At 42.6% G+C, this 20,585-nt stretch overlaps 1 protein-coding gene across 1 annotated transcript in view; it reads left to right on the top strand.

Moving 5' to 3' along the window:
• Positions 1 to 20,585, top strand: part of PLXDC2 (plexin domain containing 2) — a 391,835-nt gene that overhangs the window by 339,797 nt on the left and 31,453 nt on the right. Inside the window, exons 12-13 of the mRNA XM_037837678.1 lie at positions 850 to 888; positions 18,873 to 19,033. Of these exons, the coding sequence (XP_037693606.1) occupies positions 850 to 888; positions 18,873 to 19,033 (200 nt within the window). The remainder of the gene's footprint in view (positions 1 to 849; positions 889 to 18,872; positions 19,034 to 20,585) is intronic.

The raw sequence follows: 20,585 nt of genomic DNA on the forward strand, positions 1-20,585 counted from the left end.
CTTGAAAAATATTTCCTCTGACAGGGAAGGAAAAACACTAGAGAACCTGAGGGCACGGGGAGGGGGAGGTGTGACAGCAGCCAGCGTTTGCTCTTTGAGGCTCCTTGACTTCAGGGGAGAAATTGCCTTTCTGTTTGTGGTCATGCACCTTGCTCTCATTCGAATAAGAAATTAACTTGAATTTGGAACTTTTGCTTTGAATTGAAATAACTTGGGCATTAAAAGTTAACTGAAATAAAATGAGTCGGTGGGCAGCTGCCAAATGCATTTCATTGCTTTTGAAAGCAGTATTATACTTTAATCCAAATTATTAAGGATTATCATATTAATGATTTTGAAAATATTTCTGCAATTTCAGTCCTACTCTTCAGAATGAATGGTAGCTACTGAAATAAAAAAAACAGTGTATCTTACATTTTGTCTGGGAAAGACAAGATCTTTTCGTAGATGGTTCTGGTTTTGTTTGTTAGCATTGAATGTAAGAATCTAACTTTTGAAGTTAAAGTTGTAAATAATGAGAGATTTTTACTACTCCAATTAATTTGGAAATTTCTTGGTTTTAAAAATGACTAAATAAGGCCATAAGTTAAAATTATAACTGCTTGCTTTTCTCAGAGATCTTAGCAATCTTGCAATATTTTATGAAACCCTTGGTCTTAAAATCACGGTGGTGAGTTTTAGTACTACATCCTGTAAGGCCAGGACTTGCTCTCATGTACTAGAAATGAGTTCAATAAAATATTGGAACTGAGTCATGTTACAGTTAAGACAGCAGAAAATTATTGGTCATGAGATCTATTCAAATTCAACAATTTTTCCTGTTATACTAACTTTAAATTTCTCTTCCAGATGATACCAAGATAGCACTACATCTAAAAGATAATGGAGGTAGGAATTCACACTTTCCTTTTATAAACCATTTCAGATACTAATCCATTTCATTTGTTTAAATACGAGAAGGGACTTAGGGGCTTCCAGATATAAAGTGTGGGTTCTCATTTTATTCCGTTGGTACTGATAGGGGAGGGACTTAGTGGGTTGGCTTGAAAAGGAGAATTCAATGGTGTCAATAATGGAAAGAAATCCTCATCTTTGTGCTTGTCAACAATTACCAAAGTAGAAAATCCATCCACGTCTTGCTGTCATTTGTTGTGCTCATCCTTGTGCTGTGTGTGTGGCTGATGGCTTGTTCAACATCCTTTATATATAAATTGAAGAAATATAGCAGTAAGCGTGGGGATATATTGTACTAGACCTCCTTATCTGTTTTATGAAACAGAGCACAAAAATTAAATACTCAAAAGAACAGAATGTCTAGTTAGTAGCATATTGAAAAATTTTAAGACAGTTTAGAAATGTTGATAATGGTACCTAAAATATTTGAGAAAAAAATCTAAAATATATATATAACATATAAAGTTATGTCTTAGGCTTCTATCAGTCCATTTAAGAGAGAAGCTGCTTAGCCTTTCTCTAAATATCATCATTACATCAATTGCCCACTGCCTTGCTTCTGTATGGGGAGTTTTATTTCATTCATTTCTTACTGGTTATTGTACAATTGGAGAAAATGGATAGCTTTAGGGGTGCTCATTTGCAAGCCACAGAGAAGGTAGAAGTAAGTTAAAATCTTAGAGCTTGACGGGACCTCAGCCATCCCCTGGCAGGGGTCCCCAGAGTGGACTGGTGAGACTTTGGGGAGAGCAGATCCCTGATGTGGGGCCACCTCATTTGGGGGAGGGGCTGGGGTACGTGGAGAATGGAATGGGGAACGGGCCCCAAGAGGCTCCCATTGTATTTGCTGCATGCTGGAGGGCTGATTATGTGTGCATTTGCTATATTAGTCTCCACACTTTCATTGTATCCCTAAAGTATCCCAAACTGCTAACAGAAAACTCAAAGGATTCTTGTCATCAAAGAGGTGTCATCAGATATTTTGGGTTCAAGAAAATCAAAGAGGACTTTTTGCCGAAGAACAGTTGAAAGCCTGCCTTCTTCCCTTCCCTCCCTCCCTTTCTCCCTCCCTCCCTTTCTCCCTCCCTCCCAGCTTTCCCGCCTTCCTGCCAAATGCCTACTAATTGCAAGGCACAGTTGTAGGCTATGGGTGAAAGGAGTGAACGGTGTGTAGACAAATTCCCCCCTTCAGCTCACATGCATCCTAAAAATTCTCACCCTGGTGCTGAGGACTGGGTACCCTGAATTTCTCCATATTTGGCGGTATAAGCTTTGAGAAGAAGCATCTCATGAGCCTAGTGTGCTGTAGGATGCCCTTTGGGAATAGTTTTCTAGAATAGTACCAGTTATGCCAAGGAAAATCTTTACTTTTCTCTAGTGCAGCAAGAGATCATAAAACATTGACGATTCCCTTAAAGCAGTGCATTAGAACTACCTTCTGATGCTGAGAAATCAAGATGGGTGAGTCCCAAGGTTTAAACATGGGATTGCTATAATTTTTTTGACAAGTCTGCAGTTGGAATTTCAGATGATATTTATATAACTGGTAGGCAGCAGGCATCCATCAGAATTCCAGAATATCACAAGAAGACTTCAGCTCTGTCTGTACACTGGAGCTCGTGTTTCTAGGTTTGTGCGTTTTGAACAGTCCAATATGAACCGTATTAAGATAAATGTGTCTTTAAAAAGTACTTAAGTTGAAATCATGTTACTTTTTACAGCACCTTCCTAAAAACAGCCTGTTACCACAGCTTTTTATTTTATGGAATATGGGGTGCAGGAAGAATTGCCAATTGGAGCTCTACTACAATATTTAATGAGGCATATTGAAAACAAAATTCAGAGTCGTCCTCCCTCTTCAGCTTAACGTTTTTGCAAGATTGAGGCAATAATAAAAAAGTTTAACAGTCTACCTAATTTAAATGCTTGCTAACATTTCCCGAGAATGATTTTTTTGAGAGATGGAAGCTAATAATATTTTGTAAAATGCTGTGTATTGTCACAAAGAAATTTAGCACATTTTATTTTTTGATTGATTTTCTTGATTTAACTGGCAGTTCTTAAAAACATTTTAATCTGGAATTCGTTACTAGTGTGGAAAAGAGGGAGATGTTTTTCAAAGCCATCAACACGTAGCTAGAAACCAAAGACTCGGCCTTGGCGTGCATCTCCTTCGGCTACTGGATTTCCTTGAGTGTTTCTGGGATGCTTTCTTGGGCAAAAGTAGCTGATTTTCTTAGTGGAATCCAGAGCTGACTTGATGACACATTGACTTTCCAGGAGATTTTCCTTCTCTTTGATATGAAAGCATGAAACCCTTCTGAGCAGCTGGAAAGCGGAGTCACACAATGGGGTTTTGCATTCACAGGGCCCACACTGAGTTACCGTCTGCTCAGAATCCCTTAAAGAACCTTCAGTTGTGCATTGTGTTTTGTGATACATTTAGACTAGATGTAGGCAGAGCCTTCTAAAGTTTCAGGCTGGTTGTTTGGGGCAGTTTTACGAGCCTTTAGGGTTGAGTGGAAAGTCTAATCTTTCTAAATAATTTGGAGAAAAGAACACACACAAAACCTCGAATCAAAGTTAATGTTACCTAATCAGTGCCGGCTTAGTGAGGTGTAGCTTGGCTGGCCGCTGCAAATGGCTGAACACAAAAACTCAGGAGACCCAATATAACCGCGTTTGATCTCCAGCTGAAACATGGCTGGTCGCATGTTATAATAGGAAGTTAAAAGTAATGTGTAATTCTAATCAATAGCATGCCAGTCCCTTATTTTTGTGGAAAACATAAGAAGGAGGAGGGGTGGGGTAGGGAGATAAGGAGGAGATAACAAAGAAAAAGCAGCAGAAGATGAACTGGAAGGAGGAGGAGCAGGAGGAGGAGGAGGGAGAGGAGGAGGAGGAGCAGGAGGAGGAGGAGGAGGAGAGAAAGGAGCAGGAGGAGGAGGAGGAGGAGGAGTGAGAGGAGGGGGAGGAAGAGGAGGAGGAGGAGAAGTTGCAGTAGTGACGTTGGTTGAGGCCTTCCTATGCCCCAGGTACTGCTCTAAGTGCCGTGCATGCATTTACTCCCTTCACCTTGTGAGTTGGTTCTAGCATTCATTTTTATTTTGTAGCCGGGCGTGGGGACAGAAAGGCCGGGTCCCTGCTGGTGTGTGGCAGAGCCATACAGGAGTCCATTTGGACTTGGTGCCGAGTGGAAGCCTTAGCATCTTCTCATAATTGCAGCTCCCGGTGTAGGTTCCCTTCGGTCGAATTTCACAGGGTAAATGCCAACATCAGCTATTTTACTTACACCTGCTATCTTCTTTCCTCTTCTATAAAAACTGACTTTTTCTATAAGAACTGATATTACAAGGGATTGAAAATGATTTCCTTTTCCCCTGGAATTAAGCAGTAGTCTCTCTGTCATCCTTTCTGTGCACTGACTCTCCTGTCAGAACCGTTGGCATAGGCCCTCACTCCACAGGGCTGCTCTGTGGGTTTATGTTCAAAAGCTAATTTAAAGTTCTTGTGGTCTTCTTGGTTTCTCTAGAAACTCAGAGTTAATTCACCAGTAACCAGGACCTATGAGCATATATTTGTGCATATGTATATTTCTGTGGATAATAGTTACATGCGTGTGATACCACATCTTCTTTGAGTTTTCATGCCTAGATTGGAAGAGCTACATTTCTGTAGTTATATATTTTGACACGTGTAGATAGTAAGTACCTTCTTTGGCATCTGATTAGGGTGTTTCCACGTGACCCTCCACCTACAGGGAAATGTGATTGTCTTAGGATTCAGAGTGGGAGGAGGTCTGCAGGTCAAATCGATAGCAGAGTCTTTTAATTGAGGCATAAAGTCAAAGAGATCCCACTCAATTTAGCAGAATGGAATTGTGTCACTTCTCCACACTGCAGGTGTTAAAATTACTTCAGTCTCTAAAGTTCTGTGATTCAATTTCGTTACTTTAGAATTTGTTGATTGAAAAAGCACCAAATCTGCATTTTCTTCCAGTTCCTTAAGAGGTTCTTCCCTTTGATACAGTCAAGCTCCTTCTCAAAAATATTTTAATATCAGTCCTTAACTACTAAGACTGCTGGAAGTGTCACCCCTTCGTACCAGCGAGATGTCCTGGGCAGTTGGTACTGTGCTCGTCATATCTTCTTCCTGATGCGGATTTTTACTAAACCCAGACCCTGTAAGGCCAGTTCTCAAGTCAGAAGGTGACGTCTGCCCCATGGAGATGCTGAAATTGCCAACGGTAATTCATAAGTACAAATCTGCAAAATGATTGACTTCAAAGAGCTATTACAGACACACTTTGAGTGCACTCCTACAGGATGGCTGGTTTAAATTCTAGTTCTTCTATGCTCAGAGTTTCCTATTTCTGTACATGCTGTACTTTTCATCCAAAGATAAAATGTGAGAACCTTATTCTGATTTTTCTAGTGGAATACCTTCTAAGGTTATGTTTTTATTACTGAGTCTCTAGTGATAGATCAGGGGTCTAGTGTTTCCTTTATCATTGTCAAATGATTTGTGGCCTTTCATGCATAAATCATCAAAGTAACACAGCTTTCAGTACTTTTTTCCCTACCTTCCCTTGCTATTTTTTCCATCCTCTTCTTGTGTGTAGATCATAGTCTTATAAGCAAAGAGAAACTGTTATTTCCTTTTGACAGGCTATCGAATATCTATCTCTTTCATTTCTAAAGCTGAAAAGTACCTTGGCATTTAGTTTTATCTTCTGTTTGGCTGTTTTTCTTGGTAGCACTGACTGCATTCTAAGTATTAATGTACTAAAATAGCAAAATTTTCTTATCCTTTATTTTTTAAAAAATTTTCCCTAGAATTAAGACTTTCCTCAAATTTTGCCCATAGTTATGGTTCTCAACCATGTCTGCACATTGGAATCACCCATTCCAGCCTAATTTCATTACCACAGTTGATAGTAACCCTGGTATCCCCACTGTTCTACCAGTTAAATCTGAATTGATGAGAGGGGGACCCAGGCATCAATACTTTTTTAAACCCCCCAGATAATTCCAGTAGAAAGTTAAGTTGAGAATGAGTGGTTTGATGCAATGCTTCATGAATACCCAAGTCCATCAGAATCAAAGGGAGACTCGATCAACTATGCCTTCTGAGGTAGAAGCTCTGAGGGGTCCCCACAGCTTTGCATTTCTGATGAGCCCCCAGAGGATGCCGGAGCCTTTCATCCACAGACCACAAAGACCATCAAGGGCTCAGTAATTCCTGATTTCTTTCTGCATCTACTTTTTGAGAGGTGTGAGGTAAATGATGTCATGAAGGAATGATTTAAAAATGGAAAGAATGGAGAATGGGGAAACACAATATTTGAGGTTTTATGAAGAAGATTGAAAAGAGACTCAGAGAAGAAGCGAGAAGACTCTGTAATCACAGAAGCCAGAGGAGAAGAACATTTAGAGGAGAAAGTAGTGGCCAGTGTCTATGCTGCAGGCAGGGCAAGAAAAATCAGAACAGAAAAGTGACTTTCTGATGGGAAACTACGCGGATGAGTGTCTCCTTCAGAGAGAGAGTCCCGGTTGCCCGATCCCAGGCAGAGTTAGGGAAGTCTTGGACCAAAAGGAAATCAGAGTCCACCAGGACAGGAGCCTGAAGAAAAGATGAGGAGAGCAGGCTGTTGTCGGTGTTTAAATTTAGGAGCCTATTTATGTGTTGTAGGTGTCAAGAGAAGGAACCTGAAGTGAGGGACCCCCGGATGAGGACACTACACTCTGTCCTCAGCATGGGTGCAGGAGGGAGGTGGTGCGGAGCGAGGAGGGAGCTGCCTCTGAGCTACTTTCTCAGGAAAGTAGGAAGCAAAGTACAAAGGAGAGGGTGAGCCAGGAGCAGTCAGTGGGCATATGGTGTCTGGGAGTTGAGAGAAACCATGAAACGTTTCGGGGGGTTGGGGAAGGGGGCCTCCTGATGTGTGCAGCATGCAGGGTGTGTTTGGAGTCTGCTGAGGCTGGTGACCGTCCTGCAGACTGAGAGCCACACTACGCTCTGTCCTCATGGGCTTAAATCGCCGATGCATATTGCCTATGCTACTCTCCTCTAAACCAAAAAGGATGAAACGTTGATGGGCAGAAAAGATGTGCTATTTTTAAAAAGGTATGACGCTTTAAAGAGAGTAGTTGAATCCATTAGATGGTAAATTTAATCTTTTTCAACAGCTAGATTTTCAATGGTTTGCTGTTCCATTACAGCTAATTTTTTCCTTTGTTTTATTCTGCAGTGCTCAAATAATTCCCTGCAAGATTCTTAAAGTATACTGATTTGTAAGGACAAGAGTTCATTATTTCACACTAATTCATAGGAGAGCTGTAAGCTACTGTGGCCAAATGTTATATTTCAGTTACAATAATTAATTAGCAACTTGTACAAAATTTCAATCATAAGTTATTTTAACACATACTAGCATTATGCTCAGTAACCGCTAACTAAAAAATACAAAAACGTGGCAAGGAAAATCCGCTGGGGGAATTTTAATGGAATACTAAGAATATTTGATTAACCCCAAAGAAGGTAGGAAAGCAGGAACAAAGGGCCAAATAAGAGATTGAGCACAAAGAAAACAAACAGCAAATGGCAGACCAAATCCAACCAGACTAAGAATAATATTAAATGTAAATAGAATAAAAGGAGAGATTATCAGACTGAATTTAAAAAGATCCAACTCTAGGCTGTATATAAGAGATGTACATGAAAAATAAAGACATGAAGATATAAAATGTTTCACAGTAAAACCACAGAAAAATACATAGCACGCAAACATAACCAACAGAAAGCTGGACTGGTTGTATAAATATCAAAGTAAACTTCAAGACAAAGAGCATGAACAAAGAGGTAAAGAGGACATTTTGAAAATGCTGAAAGGATCTGTTCATCAGGAAGGCATTAGAATCATAATAAAATTGGACAAAAATAGAAAAAAAATAAGAAGAATGTTGACTTGTCTATTATCAGCCACTTTGACCTGATTGATATTTCTACAACAATACCCAACAATTATAGAATATATACATATATTTTTTTCAAGTATACAGGAAATTGTCACCAAGGTAGACCATATACTGAGTCATAAAAAGGTTCTTAAATGTCAAAAGATTGAAGTCTTATAACTATGGTTTCTGACTACAAAAGAATCAAATGACAAATGGGAACAATAAGATATCTAGAAAATCTCCAAATATGTGAAAAGTAAACAGTACTTCTAAATAATATATGAATCAAAGAAGAAATCATGAGGAAAATTAGAAAATGTTCCGACTGAGTAATGATAGATGCAGCATATCAAAATTCATGGGAAGCTGCCAAAAATATTTAAGAGGAAATTTATAATTCTAAATGCTTATTTTAGAAAGAAAGGCTTAAAATGAATGAATCAAGCCTCCAATTTAAGAAATTAATCCAAAATTAAGTAGAAAGAAGGAATAATAAGGATGAGTAGAAAAAGATGAAGTGGAAAATGAACAAACAGTAGAGAATGTTATCACACTCAAAAGTTGGTTCTTTGAAAAGCTCAATACATTTAATAACCTCCCGGCTTAGCTTCCCAGGGCTATTGTGACAAATACCACACGAGGGGTGGCTTAAAAAGTAAGAATTTATTGTCTTTCAGTTTTGGAGGCTAGAAGTCCATGTCAAGGTCTCGACGGGCCAAGCTTGCTCTTGGGGTCTGTGATGCTCTGGAGCTGACTCCCGCCATCCTTGGGTTCCTTGGCTGGCGTCTGTGACCCCGCCCCATGGCCTTCTGTCTCTGGGGTCTCCTCCTGTGGCTCCCCCCGGATGACCGTGTCTGCACGCTCCCTGCCTTGAAAGGCCTCCGTTCATGTGGAGTAAAGCCCACCCTGATTCAGTTTGGCCTCATCCGAGTAGGACGTCTCAAGAGATTATTCACCAACGAGTCCACACCTTAAAGAATAACAACATTCTCAAACGTCCGATATACGAATGGGGTCATCCCCACAGCAGTGCAGATCAAGACTCCAGCAGGACTTTGTGGGAGACAAATTCAATCCCCAAGAGCCTCTAGGAAGACTGGTCAAAAAACTGATAAATTAGACTTCATCAAAATTAAAAACGTCTGCTCATCAAAAACCATAAGGCAGGTCACATACCAGAGAAAATATTTCAGTACATATTACAAAAGACATGTAACCAGAAAATGGAAAGTTCTCTTGCAAATTAATAATCAAAAGAAAGACAACCAAAAGTTCAATGAAATACTGTTTCACACCCAAGAGTGGTAAAATTAAAAAGACTGAAACACTGACGTTGAATCCCGGGACACTGCTGGTTGAAGTGGTATGTGGTACAAGCACTTTGGAAAACTGTTTGACTCATTTTTATGAAGTTAAACATATAGATCTGCCTCTTGAGCCAGAAATTCTGCATCTGTTTATCAATCCAAGAGAATACATATGCGCAAAACCTGTATACACATTCATAGAAGCTGTGTTCACAGTTGCCGATAACTGGAACTCCAGATGTTCACTGGCAGAAGAATAAATAAACAAATTGAGTCTATTCCTACAATGGGCTGCTGTTCAGCAGGAAAAAAAATCAGCTCCTGATACATGCAAATAAATCTTAAAAACATCATATTAAGCAAAAGAAGCCGGACACGATAGAGTGTACATACTGTGGTTCAATAGACATGAAATTCGGGTAAGGGGTAAACTAATCGGCAGCAACAGAAACTAGCACAGTGGCTGTCCCCGGGATGGCGTGGACAAGGGTTGACTGGGAGGGGAAGGAGGAAACTTTGGGGGCATGGAATTGTTCCGTACTGTGATTCGGGAGATAGTTGCTGGGGTAATTTCAGTTATCAAATCTGTCGAAGAGTATACCTGAGATCTGGGCATTGCAGTGAAGGAATTTTTACTTCAGTAAAAACAGAAAGGAGAGTGATTCTGATGGGCTTCTCATAACCTAGATGTGTTTTATAAAAAATTCCTCTTGAGTAACGTCTTCCAAGCTTCTTGAAATTCTCAACTAAAGCAAAAAGGCTTATCCTTAGGAAACCAGCTTCTCCAACTACTGAGCATAAAGTTTAACACTTCTGGTTATTTGATTCATGTTTAGCTTTAACTTCTTCTTGGGACACTGCTGTTGTTAATAAAAGGGCCAATTATTGGGCTGTTACTCTCCGCCAAGCCCTCTCCTAAGAGCTGAACATATAAGTGCCCCTCATCCTACGAGGAAAGTGCTGTTATAATCGCATTTTGCACCTGAAGGGGCAGCACGGGATGTGTCACCTGTCTGGGCTCTCTGCCATCCGAGCAGGAGCTGGGTGCAGCCCACACCCCACCGGCCCCTCTCTGCCCACTGGTGCCAACAGCCCGGCACTGGCAGCACCTGCCTCGCCAAACCATGGCGTTCTGCAGTCACCCCGAGCCCCTTGGCAACCCTGATCCCATCCCCCGCACTCTGAGACGAAAGCAAACCCTGTGGCAGCTCTCTGCACCTGCCCAGCGCGGCCTTTCTACCAGGCTGCTGTCATGGGGATGGCCACATGGGAACGGGGGTGCGCCCCGTGGGCAGCCACACCTCTCCCATTTCACCCTGGGCAGGCGGAGGCAGGGGTAGGCACGGTTTCATAGGAGCCTTCCCCAGCAGCCCAGCGCATTCTGCCCCATCAGAGGCCTCATCTGAGCTGTATTTTCCAGCACTGAAGCTACAGCCCTGGTGTGTACATAAATCACAACAAATAACAAAAGGCTTCTGTGGTCAGCAGTGTCCAGGACTAAGTTTCCAATCCCGAGACACACACACAGGCCAAGTCAGTGTCTCCAAAACCAAATTCATTCACACTTTCCTAGGGAGCCGGGAGGTCTTCACTGGTTTTGAGTATAAACCCAGGTGTCAACAAACATGAGATTGGTTTAATATTTTGCATTTTTGAGTAGAAGCTGCTTACAGATGACCACCAGGAGGTTGACTTTGCTTGGATGGTCCACTGACCCTCAGGAGCTGGGCTGGCATTTTCTAGGTTGTGGCTGCAGGGTCTGCCGCTCATGCGGCCACGGCTGGGTCTGCAGCTGGGCGGCCCTTGGCCTGGGTTTCCCAGGGCTTGGCCATAGGGGTTCCGTGGGCTCCATGCCTGGCCCCGCTGGATGAATCATTCCCCTCTGGGTCAGCGCCATGGGGGGCATGCAGCCCATCCCCACACACACACAGGAGGGTGTTACGAGCCTGATTGTGCAGGCACAACTCGGGGACCATGGATCAGAATCAACAGAATGACAATTCTTATCAGTTACAATATTGGTGACTGCAGTAATAAAACCAGTGTCGTGAAGGACAGTGATCGATAGAATGGCGATTAGTATTGGCAGTGGACTTACTAATCACATAGTAGAGCCGCTGTAGTGAGGAGTAGAGATGGATAGAAGGTGACCCGTCCCCACGTCGTGCACAGCAGCGCCATCGGGGAGGCCGGGCCCTGCACCCATCGTGCCCACAGCTGTTGGGACTGTGCCCCGGTGCGAGGCGTGTCCCTCAGGTCCTGCAGGTGAGGGGCGGCTCCAGGGCGCCTCCCCCGGCTCACACCGGCTCACCTCGTGCTCAGAGATGCGGTGGGCTTGCGAGGGCTGCAACCACTTTGAGATCATCACGGAAAGGACCGCTCAGATTGAGCGTAACCTCGCCCTGCAGTGGACTGGACGGACTGGCGGGAAGGGCCCTCTGCTCTGCGCGCCCCTTTCTTTTCGGTGTTCCTCAGCCACCGAGAATAAGCTCAGTAGGAGAACGCTGCTCAACTTTTACTGTAGTTGAAAACCCTAATTTCTTAACCAGGCAAGGACTTGGCATGAAATTAAGAGAAGCCGTTGCATTCCGTGAAACCCTTTTAGTTTAATATTTAGCTGGAAAATTTAGTTGCTAAGATGACTTTTTCATGTGAATTATTTTGTACAAGTAGAGACACATTTTATTTTACCAAAACTTTTTTCTTTTAATGTATTCTTAAAGTAGAGAAAAATGACAATTGGGTGTAGAAAGTACGTTAGGGAAAGTTTCAAAGTTAGGTTTTATAAAGATCTCCATGGTGGAAAATGTCCTGAAATCATATCGTAGGCATTAGAAATGAAAAATGATAATGGTTTATTCCAAAGATTTGTTTTTGTTCTTATTGTAGCTATAAACACCATAAATCTTTTCTTTTAGGTGCAAATGTATGCACATGCAGTAAAGCGCCAATTACATGAAGGGGCTCGGAGCAGGGGAGGGGATCTTATCCATAACTCCTTGTTTTGATGGAATCAAGTGTTTTTTAATATGAGTTCACAGACATTTTATTTAGCTTCATTTTTCCAAGGTAAAGGGTGGAGGGTTGCTGTTAAAAAGGATTGCCATAACCTAAGCCCTTTCTGCCCGGAGCGTTTTATACGTCTCCTTGAAAAGAAATTCAGAGTGGGCCTGGTAGTAGCACAGGCTGCAGAAGAGAAGCTGGGCCACTGGACCTGCCAGACTTGACCCCTGCCATCCAAAATGCACAGAGCCTGGTTCTGCACACTGTTTTAATATCTTCTAGCAGTGCTTACCTGCATCCCTCCTACAGGGATGCATGCTGTGAACTGCGGATTTGTTCTCAAGTGATAAAAATGGCGGATGAGGTACATCTTGTAAAACAGTTGCAAGTTGCCCCTAATGCCTGAAGGACATGGACAGGCTGGTATGCATGCGAAAAATAGTAACACTGTGACAGAGAAAAGGAAAGAACCAAGAGAATTATTTAAAAAAAAAAAAAACAAAAAAGAAAGAAAGAAAATACACAAAGCACCGGGAGAAATGCTGAATGAGGTCAGGGCCATGAGCATGTGTGTAAAAAGGCAGAGCTAAGAGGAGAAAAACATGAGCTATGAAATGAAATCAGTTCCAAGGAAAACTTCCAAGGGAAAGCCAATTTAGTTAAAATTTTTACCACTTGATTTTCTTCTGTTACATGCTTTCGTTTATAAGTGGGCTAGATGATATTCCACAGGGAAAACGCTCTGTTTGTTTTTAATCCAACAGTGAAACACTAACATTTTTAGTATTTATAGCTTAAATTCATCCTGAAGCTTTAAGAAGGAACATTTTGGCATCTTCTGCATAAGATTTATGAATTTTGAGCACATTTGTGCAAGGCTTTGTCCAATCCATCAGCTTCTCTGTCCCCCAAAAGATATTAATACATAATGGAATTTATGGGCTGTAGTATTTCATTTTAAAGCCAAGAGAAAAGTTAGTTCTAAAATGCATAAAATTCTGTTGAGAAATACTCCTATTTTAGTTTTACTTTACTTGTGGTCTGGATTTTAATTATTGGCAAGATTTAATAGTGGGTACAGATCATTTTAGCAATGTATTAAAATCTTTTTTAACATACTGGTGAATTATACTTCTAAATACAGAATATCAATGCCACATGCATATAAATCCTGGAAAATAATTAGTCATAGAAAGAGCAAGGAGACATAGAGCTTTAAATTAAATGCTACACTTTGAAGAAACATGTGAAAGCCTCTGCAATCTTTTTCTCCTATCAGTATTTTCATCTTCACCTTCCCTTGAAGTGCAGTGAACAAAATATCTTTACCTGAAATCTTGAATATTTTCTAATATTTTTGCTGCCATGGTAGCTAAAATTTATCCAAAAATAACAGATTGCCTGGATCGAGTTGATGATTCTCACAGACTTCTTGGTGTCTAGTATTGATCTGCACTTTATAAAGTACTGAAAATCCAAGAACGCTACCCAGGCCACGCAGACAATCAGAGGAGAGTACATTATCTTTGATACTGTCAATTTTTCTGTGCTTCAGTAAAGTTTTAAAATCTGAGAGTAGGCAAAGACCTCTGTTTTATAGGCTTTTAATATGTATTTGTATCATATATTATATATTATATATCCCTTTTTGACTTTGGGGCTCCATTGTACGGTATCTCCTTTCTATTCATCATTAATTCCCCTTGTTTTAATACATGTTGGAAGACTGTAAATACTGCAGATCTGAATTCTCCTATGTGTGATATTAAGGGGAGAAGAAGAGCTGTTTGGGTTGGGTCCATTTTGGAACACAATTGAAAGAGCATAAGGATTTCTACGAGTAAGAGCTTGAGCCTCAAGCCTGGATCCCTGCTCGTCTTCTCTGAATATTCCCCCATCTCCCCGTAGGCTCTGACCAGCTTAATAAGAAGCTCTTGCCTTAAACAGGCTCGGGGTGGCCTCTGACCCACTCGTGTCTGCCAAGTTGGAGGAACACTCAGGCAAGCCACAGAATGGCTGTTTCCAAAGACAACGTCTTTGCTTATTGACTTTGTCGAGGGAGTGAAATCAGTTTATTTGAGCAGTCTGACCTGGAGGTGAATGAAGTAAATTTCAATTATGGAAATGACTACCACTTCCACTTGCTTACACTTTTTAAATTTCTCGTGGCGGTTGAGCTTTAGCGTGGAGGGTCTGCTACCTTGTCGTCAGGTACCCAAGGGGGTGGGAAACCTACGCCATCGATCAAGTATGATAGGACACTGAACACCAAATGGTGAAAGGGTTTAAAGACAGAGCACATCTGTGCAGCGCTTAACTTCGGCTCCAGACTCAATAACCTTTTATACGCTGTCACGATACCTGTTAAGATGCGAGCCCCCAAAGCCCATGGGGGCAAAGCCGCTGAAGGAGAAATGCTTCTACTTTGTAGGAAATGGCTAATTGTAGAATCATTGCAGTAGCAGAAATTTTGCTTAAATAATATAAAAATCGAAAAACGTGTTCTCCAAATATACGTGTGCAATTTTGGCCATGCCGCTCAGATGATCACTCTGAAGCATTTTGAAATCAGCCCTGCGTGGGGCACGAGGATCCCACTGTAACATTTAGGAATTGAATTTGCTACGTTTCTCCTTAACTGATTTGCTCTAGTTATGACACATCATAAAGTCATATACATGCTAATCAGTCTCTGAAATTTTATTTCATCTATTTGCTAGTAATATTTTGAGAATCCATGGAGAGGTTTTATTATATTAAAATCATTATCATTGAAAAATGTTATCAACTGCTTATTTGTCTAGCAACAAACTAGATTCTACAAATTGTGTTAGACATGACCACACTGGCTTCCATCCCTATCAGCCCTGTAAAGGAAAGTTGTAAAAGGGAGATAATGTAAATAACCCATTGCTGGAAGTGTAAGTAATAATTGTGAAAGTGAACATTTGTGCCTTAGTATAGGGAGTGAGTGAAGTTCATCACACTGAGGTGCAAACCTGGTTATGATATTGAACTCCAAAGATTGGGAACCTGCATCCTGCATGGCAAAGATAATTTTAGTTTTCACAAGGGCTCTTATTTAATAGCTCTTTGCTCTCTTCCTCCTGGGAAAGGCGGCCTGTTACCTGCTGCCTCCTCAACAGGTTCTGGTTCTCCGGATCACTCTGGAGGTGGCAGCCATTCCCTTCCCTATCTGGTGGACTCAAAAGGCCAAGAAATAGAAAGGATGGGTGGATGGAGGAAGGAGGGGAGGGAGGGGGAGACGGATGGATGGATGGATGGAGGAAGGAGGGGACGGATGGAGGGGAGAGATGGAGAGATGCATGGATGGATAGAGGGAAGGATGCATGGATGAATGGATGTATGGTTGAAGGGGAGGAGGGGAGAGATAATGGATGGATGGATGGATGGATGGGAGGAGGGGAGGGATGAATGGATGGATGGATGGATGGATGGGAGGAGGGGAGGGATGGATGGATGGATGGGAGGAGGGGAGGGATGAATGGATGGATGGATGGAGGGATGGGAGGAGGGGAGGGATGGATGGATGGATGGATGGGAGGAGGGGAGGGATGGATGGATGGATGGGAGGAGAGGAGGGATGAATGGATGGATGGAGGGATGGGAGGAGGGGAGGGATGGATGGATGGATGGATGGGAGGAGGGGAGGGATGGATGGATGGATGGATGGGAGGAGGGGAGGGATGAATGGATGGATGGATGGATGGATGGGAGGAGGGGAGGGATGGATGGATGGATGGGAGGAGAGGAGGGATGAATGGATGGATGGAGGGATGGGAGGAGGGGAGGGATGGATGAATGGATGTATGGTTGAAGGGGAGGAGGGGAGGGATAATGGATGGATGGATGGATGGATGGATGGAGGGATGGGAGGAGGGGAGGGATGAATGAGAGATGGAGGGATGCATGGATGGACAGAGGCACAGAGGGAGAGAGGGATGGAGGAAGGGAGAGATGGATCAATGGGAAGATACATGAATGGACAGAGGGATGGTGGAGGGAACGATGGAGGGATGGATGGATGGAGTGGTGGCTGGATGGACAGATGTAGGGAGGGAGGGAGGGATGGAGGGATGCATGGATGAATAGAGGGATGTATGGAGGAATGGATGGAGGGAAGGATGGATGGAACTGCACAGAGGATTTGAAGAAACATTCAAGGCTACTCTTAGTGCTTGAAAGGATGTTTTGCAGTGTTTTCTCCAAAAAAAAAAAAGTTAAGTCCAGAAGATGCAATTTTACAAGCATGCTTAGGACCAGGCCAAATTTTCAAAAGTAACAAATTGTTAAGGGCAAAAAAATAGTTTATATGGTGTCAAGAATCAGATAGTCTAATTTGCCTCAATCTATCACTGATACTAATAATAACAACTGTAACAGCAGCAGTGTAATCGCTGGCATTTATTTAGCACTTGTTATATGCCAGGCATTCTCCTAAGTACATCCTTGTCCCCTCGAGCCCAGGAGATAGTTCCCTCTGTCCTCCTGGTGTAGAAATAAGGTCACGGAGGCCCAGACAGATGAAGTAGTTTACTGCAGCCTCGTTTGATTCTCCAATACAAATCCAAGTAATTGCAACCCTTATACGCAGCCCTTATTTTTCCTTCCCTCTTGCCCCTCCTTCCTCTCCCTGTCCTTTCTACCAAACGCAGATTAAATTCATTTTTATGGCAGCCGCTAAGCGGAACACAGCCAGCCTCTCTGCCCTTGTAGAGGCACAAAGTTACTTCCTTAACCATTTCTACATGAATTTTCCTTTTTTACCAAGTTCTTTTCAGAATTCTTTGCCAGAAGAACCCATGACATGCAATGAGGGGAAATATCAGCGCCTCAAACTCAGTGTTAGGAGTCTGGGGTTGATCGGAGGCTCCGAGCGCAGACACGAAGCCAGACCCCTTGGATTTGACTCCCAGTTCTCTCTCGGGAGTGCTGCACCCTCAGTGCATTCCTTATTTCTCTAGGCCTCAGTTCTTGCATCCATGAAATGGGAATAATAGCAGTGTCTACCTCTTAGGTAGAAACACACTAATGTGTTTCTATTGTGCAAGGGAAACCTGTAAGCTGTTGAGCTTTAATAGATTTGGAGAAGGGTGATTGAATACCCACCATGGGTTTTAGGCAAAGAACAAAACAATGTGAAGGATGAATAGAAAGAATTAGGAGGCCATGTTTCTTTGCTTTATCTGCGATTCTGTTTGCTTATACTGACCACACATTCTAACAGCCAGTTGTTTGTTATTAATTAATAAAAATTTAAAATAAAACAAATCATTGCATAGTAGAAGGTGTTTAATAGACAGAAGCAAACTTTTAAAAGGTAAAAATAACAAAGAGATAAAATAAATTAGGAAACCACTGTTCCAGAACTCCTATGACTCTTAATGAATTATCCAGTGATTAAAAAAAGCCAGTCATATTATGTGCTAAGGTGCAGTTGGCTCCTGCACATAATTTAGGAAGCTCTCCTCAAACTGCCTGAGTAATCATCAAAAATTATCAAATTTCAGACCAAGAGGAGATGTTAGAGATTAGTTTTGCTTGGTTGATTGCCTTTGGGTGGGGTAGCTATTACTTTAGAAATTTAATTCCACCCTTTCCTAATTCTCTGAAAATGTGTATTGCAGTGGAAAGCATCTCAGTAAAAGTTATAGAAAACGATATTGGTCCGTGGCAAAGTGGAATATTTTCCTGTGCTGTGTGCTCCCTTTGGATCACGATAAAACTATTTGAGGGTCATTTAGCATCCATCAGTTCGGCTTTGAAAGAACATTTCAGTTTAAAACAGATTTTGAAAGTGATCCTTTAGGCTTATGCACAGACTTGCTTAGAAGACTGGTGTCACCCACCAAAAATGTCTGTTGCTCTTCAAATCAGAATTTCCAAAAAATGAGAGAGGCACTCTCAGGAAGCACTCGATCGTTCCTCCATGGGTAAATTTTGTGGTTTCATGAGAAAATCAAAGTTAAATTTATTGTCTAGCTAATTGGACTTTTAAACTCTCCAGAGTACACTTTTGGAATAAAGTCTATTGATTCTGTTTACGAGTTGGAAATCAAAACAGTATAAACATAATTTTAATCATTAATAGTATGAATATTTCATTGCCCAAATAAAGAGTGCCTAACGTCTGAAATTGGTGGTATGGAAATGAAAGTTCTGCAGGAAGTCAAGGAGAGCCAGTTGTGCTTCAGAACCATTATCTCCCCAAATGAGGATGCAGACTTGAGGGTCCCAGGTCTTCGTTCCCTGGGGGCCTGAAGTGTGAGGCCACGGGGTCGGCTGGGCCGGGCTCCCTCTGGGACCCGTGGGGCAGAGCCCGTTCCCTGCCCCTCTGGTGCCTGGCGGTGGCCATCCTGGCCGTCCCCAGCTGGTGGGGTAACTGGGCCTTGGCCTCCACCCCCTGCCTGCCTGTGTCCCAGCCCGTCTCTTACAAGGACCCCACCGTGTCTGGTAAGGGCCCAGCCTGCCCCACCAGGACCTCACTGTGAATTGAATTCCCCTGGCCATCGCTCCCTTCCTAATCAGGCCACATCCGTGGAATGAGGGCTTGGGACATAAACGTGGGTTGTGGGGTGCAGTTCAACCCCAAGGGCACGTGCGAGTGTCTGACAGGGCGCTGTTCTTTCAGCTTCCACAGATGACAGCGCGGCCGAGAAGAAAGGGGGGGCCCTCCACGCTGGCCTCATCGTGGGGATCCTCATCCTGGTCGTCATCGTCGCGGCGGCCGTCCTCGTGACCCTCTACTTGTATCACCACCCGACCTCAGCAGCCAGCATCTTCTTCATCGAGGTAAGTGCCAGGCGGGTGCTTGGCAGCCAGGCCGTCCACCGGCCACGTCCGTTTGCTGCCACCGCTGGGTTTATACTCAGCGCGTGACTTTTCCATTGTGCATGTAAGAGCTGGCCGCTGTCTCTCTCACACACATCACACACATTACACACACACAGTATTGATAGGTTGCTTTCATATGAAGCGAGCAGTTAGTTACCTTAGGAGCTTTTAGGAAAATAAGCTCTCTTGACTTTTACAGAACTAAGTAAAATAAGAACTATATTTTATTGCCCTGTTATGGGAGGTAGGTTAACCAGCTGTTCTTCTGATCCTAAAAGGAAATGCAGCCTATACTGGAGGTCAGAGGACTTAGCTTAAACCAATTGATCGATAAATGCTAATTGAGTATTGGCTGTATGCACGATACGACGGGATGGGTCAGCTCTCCAGAGTTTACCACCTAGTTAGGAAAAGTGCATCTTGCACTGCAAAGTGACAGGCGTGTGCCATCACCCTTGAGCATACACTGTCGGTATGTGTCGTCTAATATACCAGTAAATGCACACGCACTCCCACTCACACAGTCACATGGAGAGCACTGGCCGAATCGGGGTTGTGTTTCCAGGTACAGGATGCATGTCCCCTACTGGTCCCCGGGGACAATGCGGGAGGCCCAGGGCCAGTGCCGGGTCCTCGGGTCTGGAGGGCTGGCACCCAGGAATCCTGAGGGCCATGGGATACCTCGGGGTGGCCACATCCTCCTGCCCTCTCCCAGAGGACTGACCCTTCTGGGGCCTGAATGGGCAGCAGCTTTTGTTTGTTAGTGTGTTCATTTACACTTGAGAAGACAGCTTTGATTGTAGTAGGGTCCTACATGGAAGAGTGGAATCAGAGTTCTCTCTATATGTGGCTAGATCCCCAAACCAAAGTTGAGTGATAAAAGCAAGTTACGGAATGAAATCTCCAGTACAATACCATGCGTGCAAACATTGAATGAAAAAATGCAGTACTGTATTTTGTTTATTTATGGTTCATATTGGGTTCAAATGTTTATTTTTTAATTAGAGAACTTGTAGGTTTACAGAAAAATCATGCAGAAAATACAGAGTTCCCATATACCACCATATTATTAACACCTTGCTGGGTGTGGTACATTTGTCATATCTGATGAAAGGATGTTGTTATAATTGTACTAGCTAACTGTCGTCCATGGTTTACATGCAGGTCCCATTTGGGTTGTACAGTCCTATAGTGTTGTGTTGTTTTAGTGTTTATTCTAGTAACATAGATACAACCTAAAATATCTGCTTTTAACCATGTTCAAATATATAATTCAGTGCTGTTAATTGTGCTCACAGTGTTGTGCCACTGTCACCACCATCCATTACCAAAGCTTTGTAATGGGGCCACGCCTCTTCTAACTTCAAAGAAATACTAGAGTCATAAAGGAAGTCTACCCTCTCACAGTTTCACATGTGCAAAAGTTTAAATCTTTTCCAATTCATTGTGGCATGTAGAGTAAGGTTCTTGGAATTTTCTTCAACATTGAGTAAGAAATTATAATGCTTTT

The sequence above is a fragment of the Choloepus didactylus genome, chromosome 5 (assembly GCF_015220235.1).
Source record: "Choloepus didactylus isolate mChoDid1 chromosome 5, mChoDid1.pri, whole genome shotgun sequence".
In the NCBI taxonomy this organism is placed as follows: domain Eukaryota; kingdom Metazoa; phylum Chordata; class Mammalia; order Pilosa; family Megalonychidae; genus Choloepus; species Choloepus didactylus.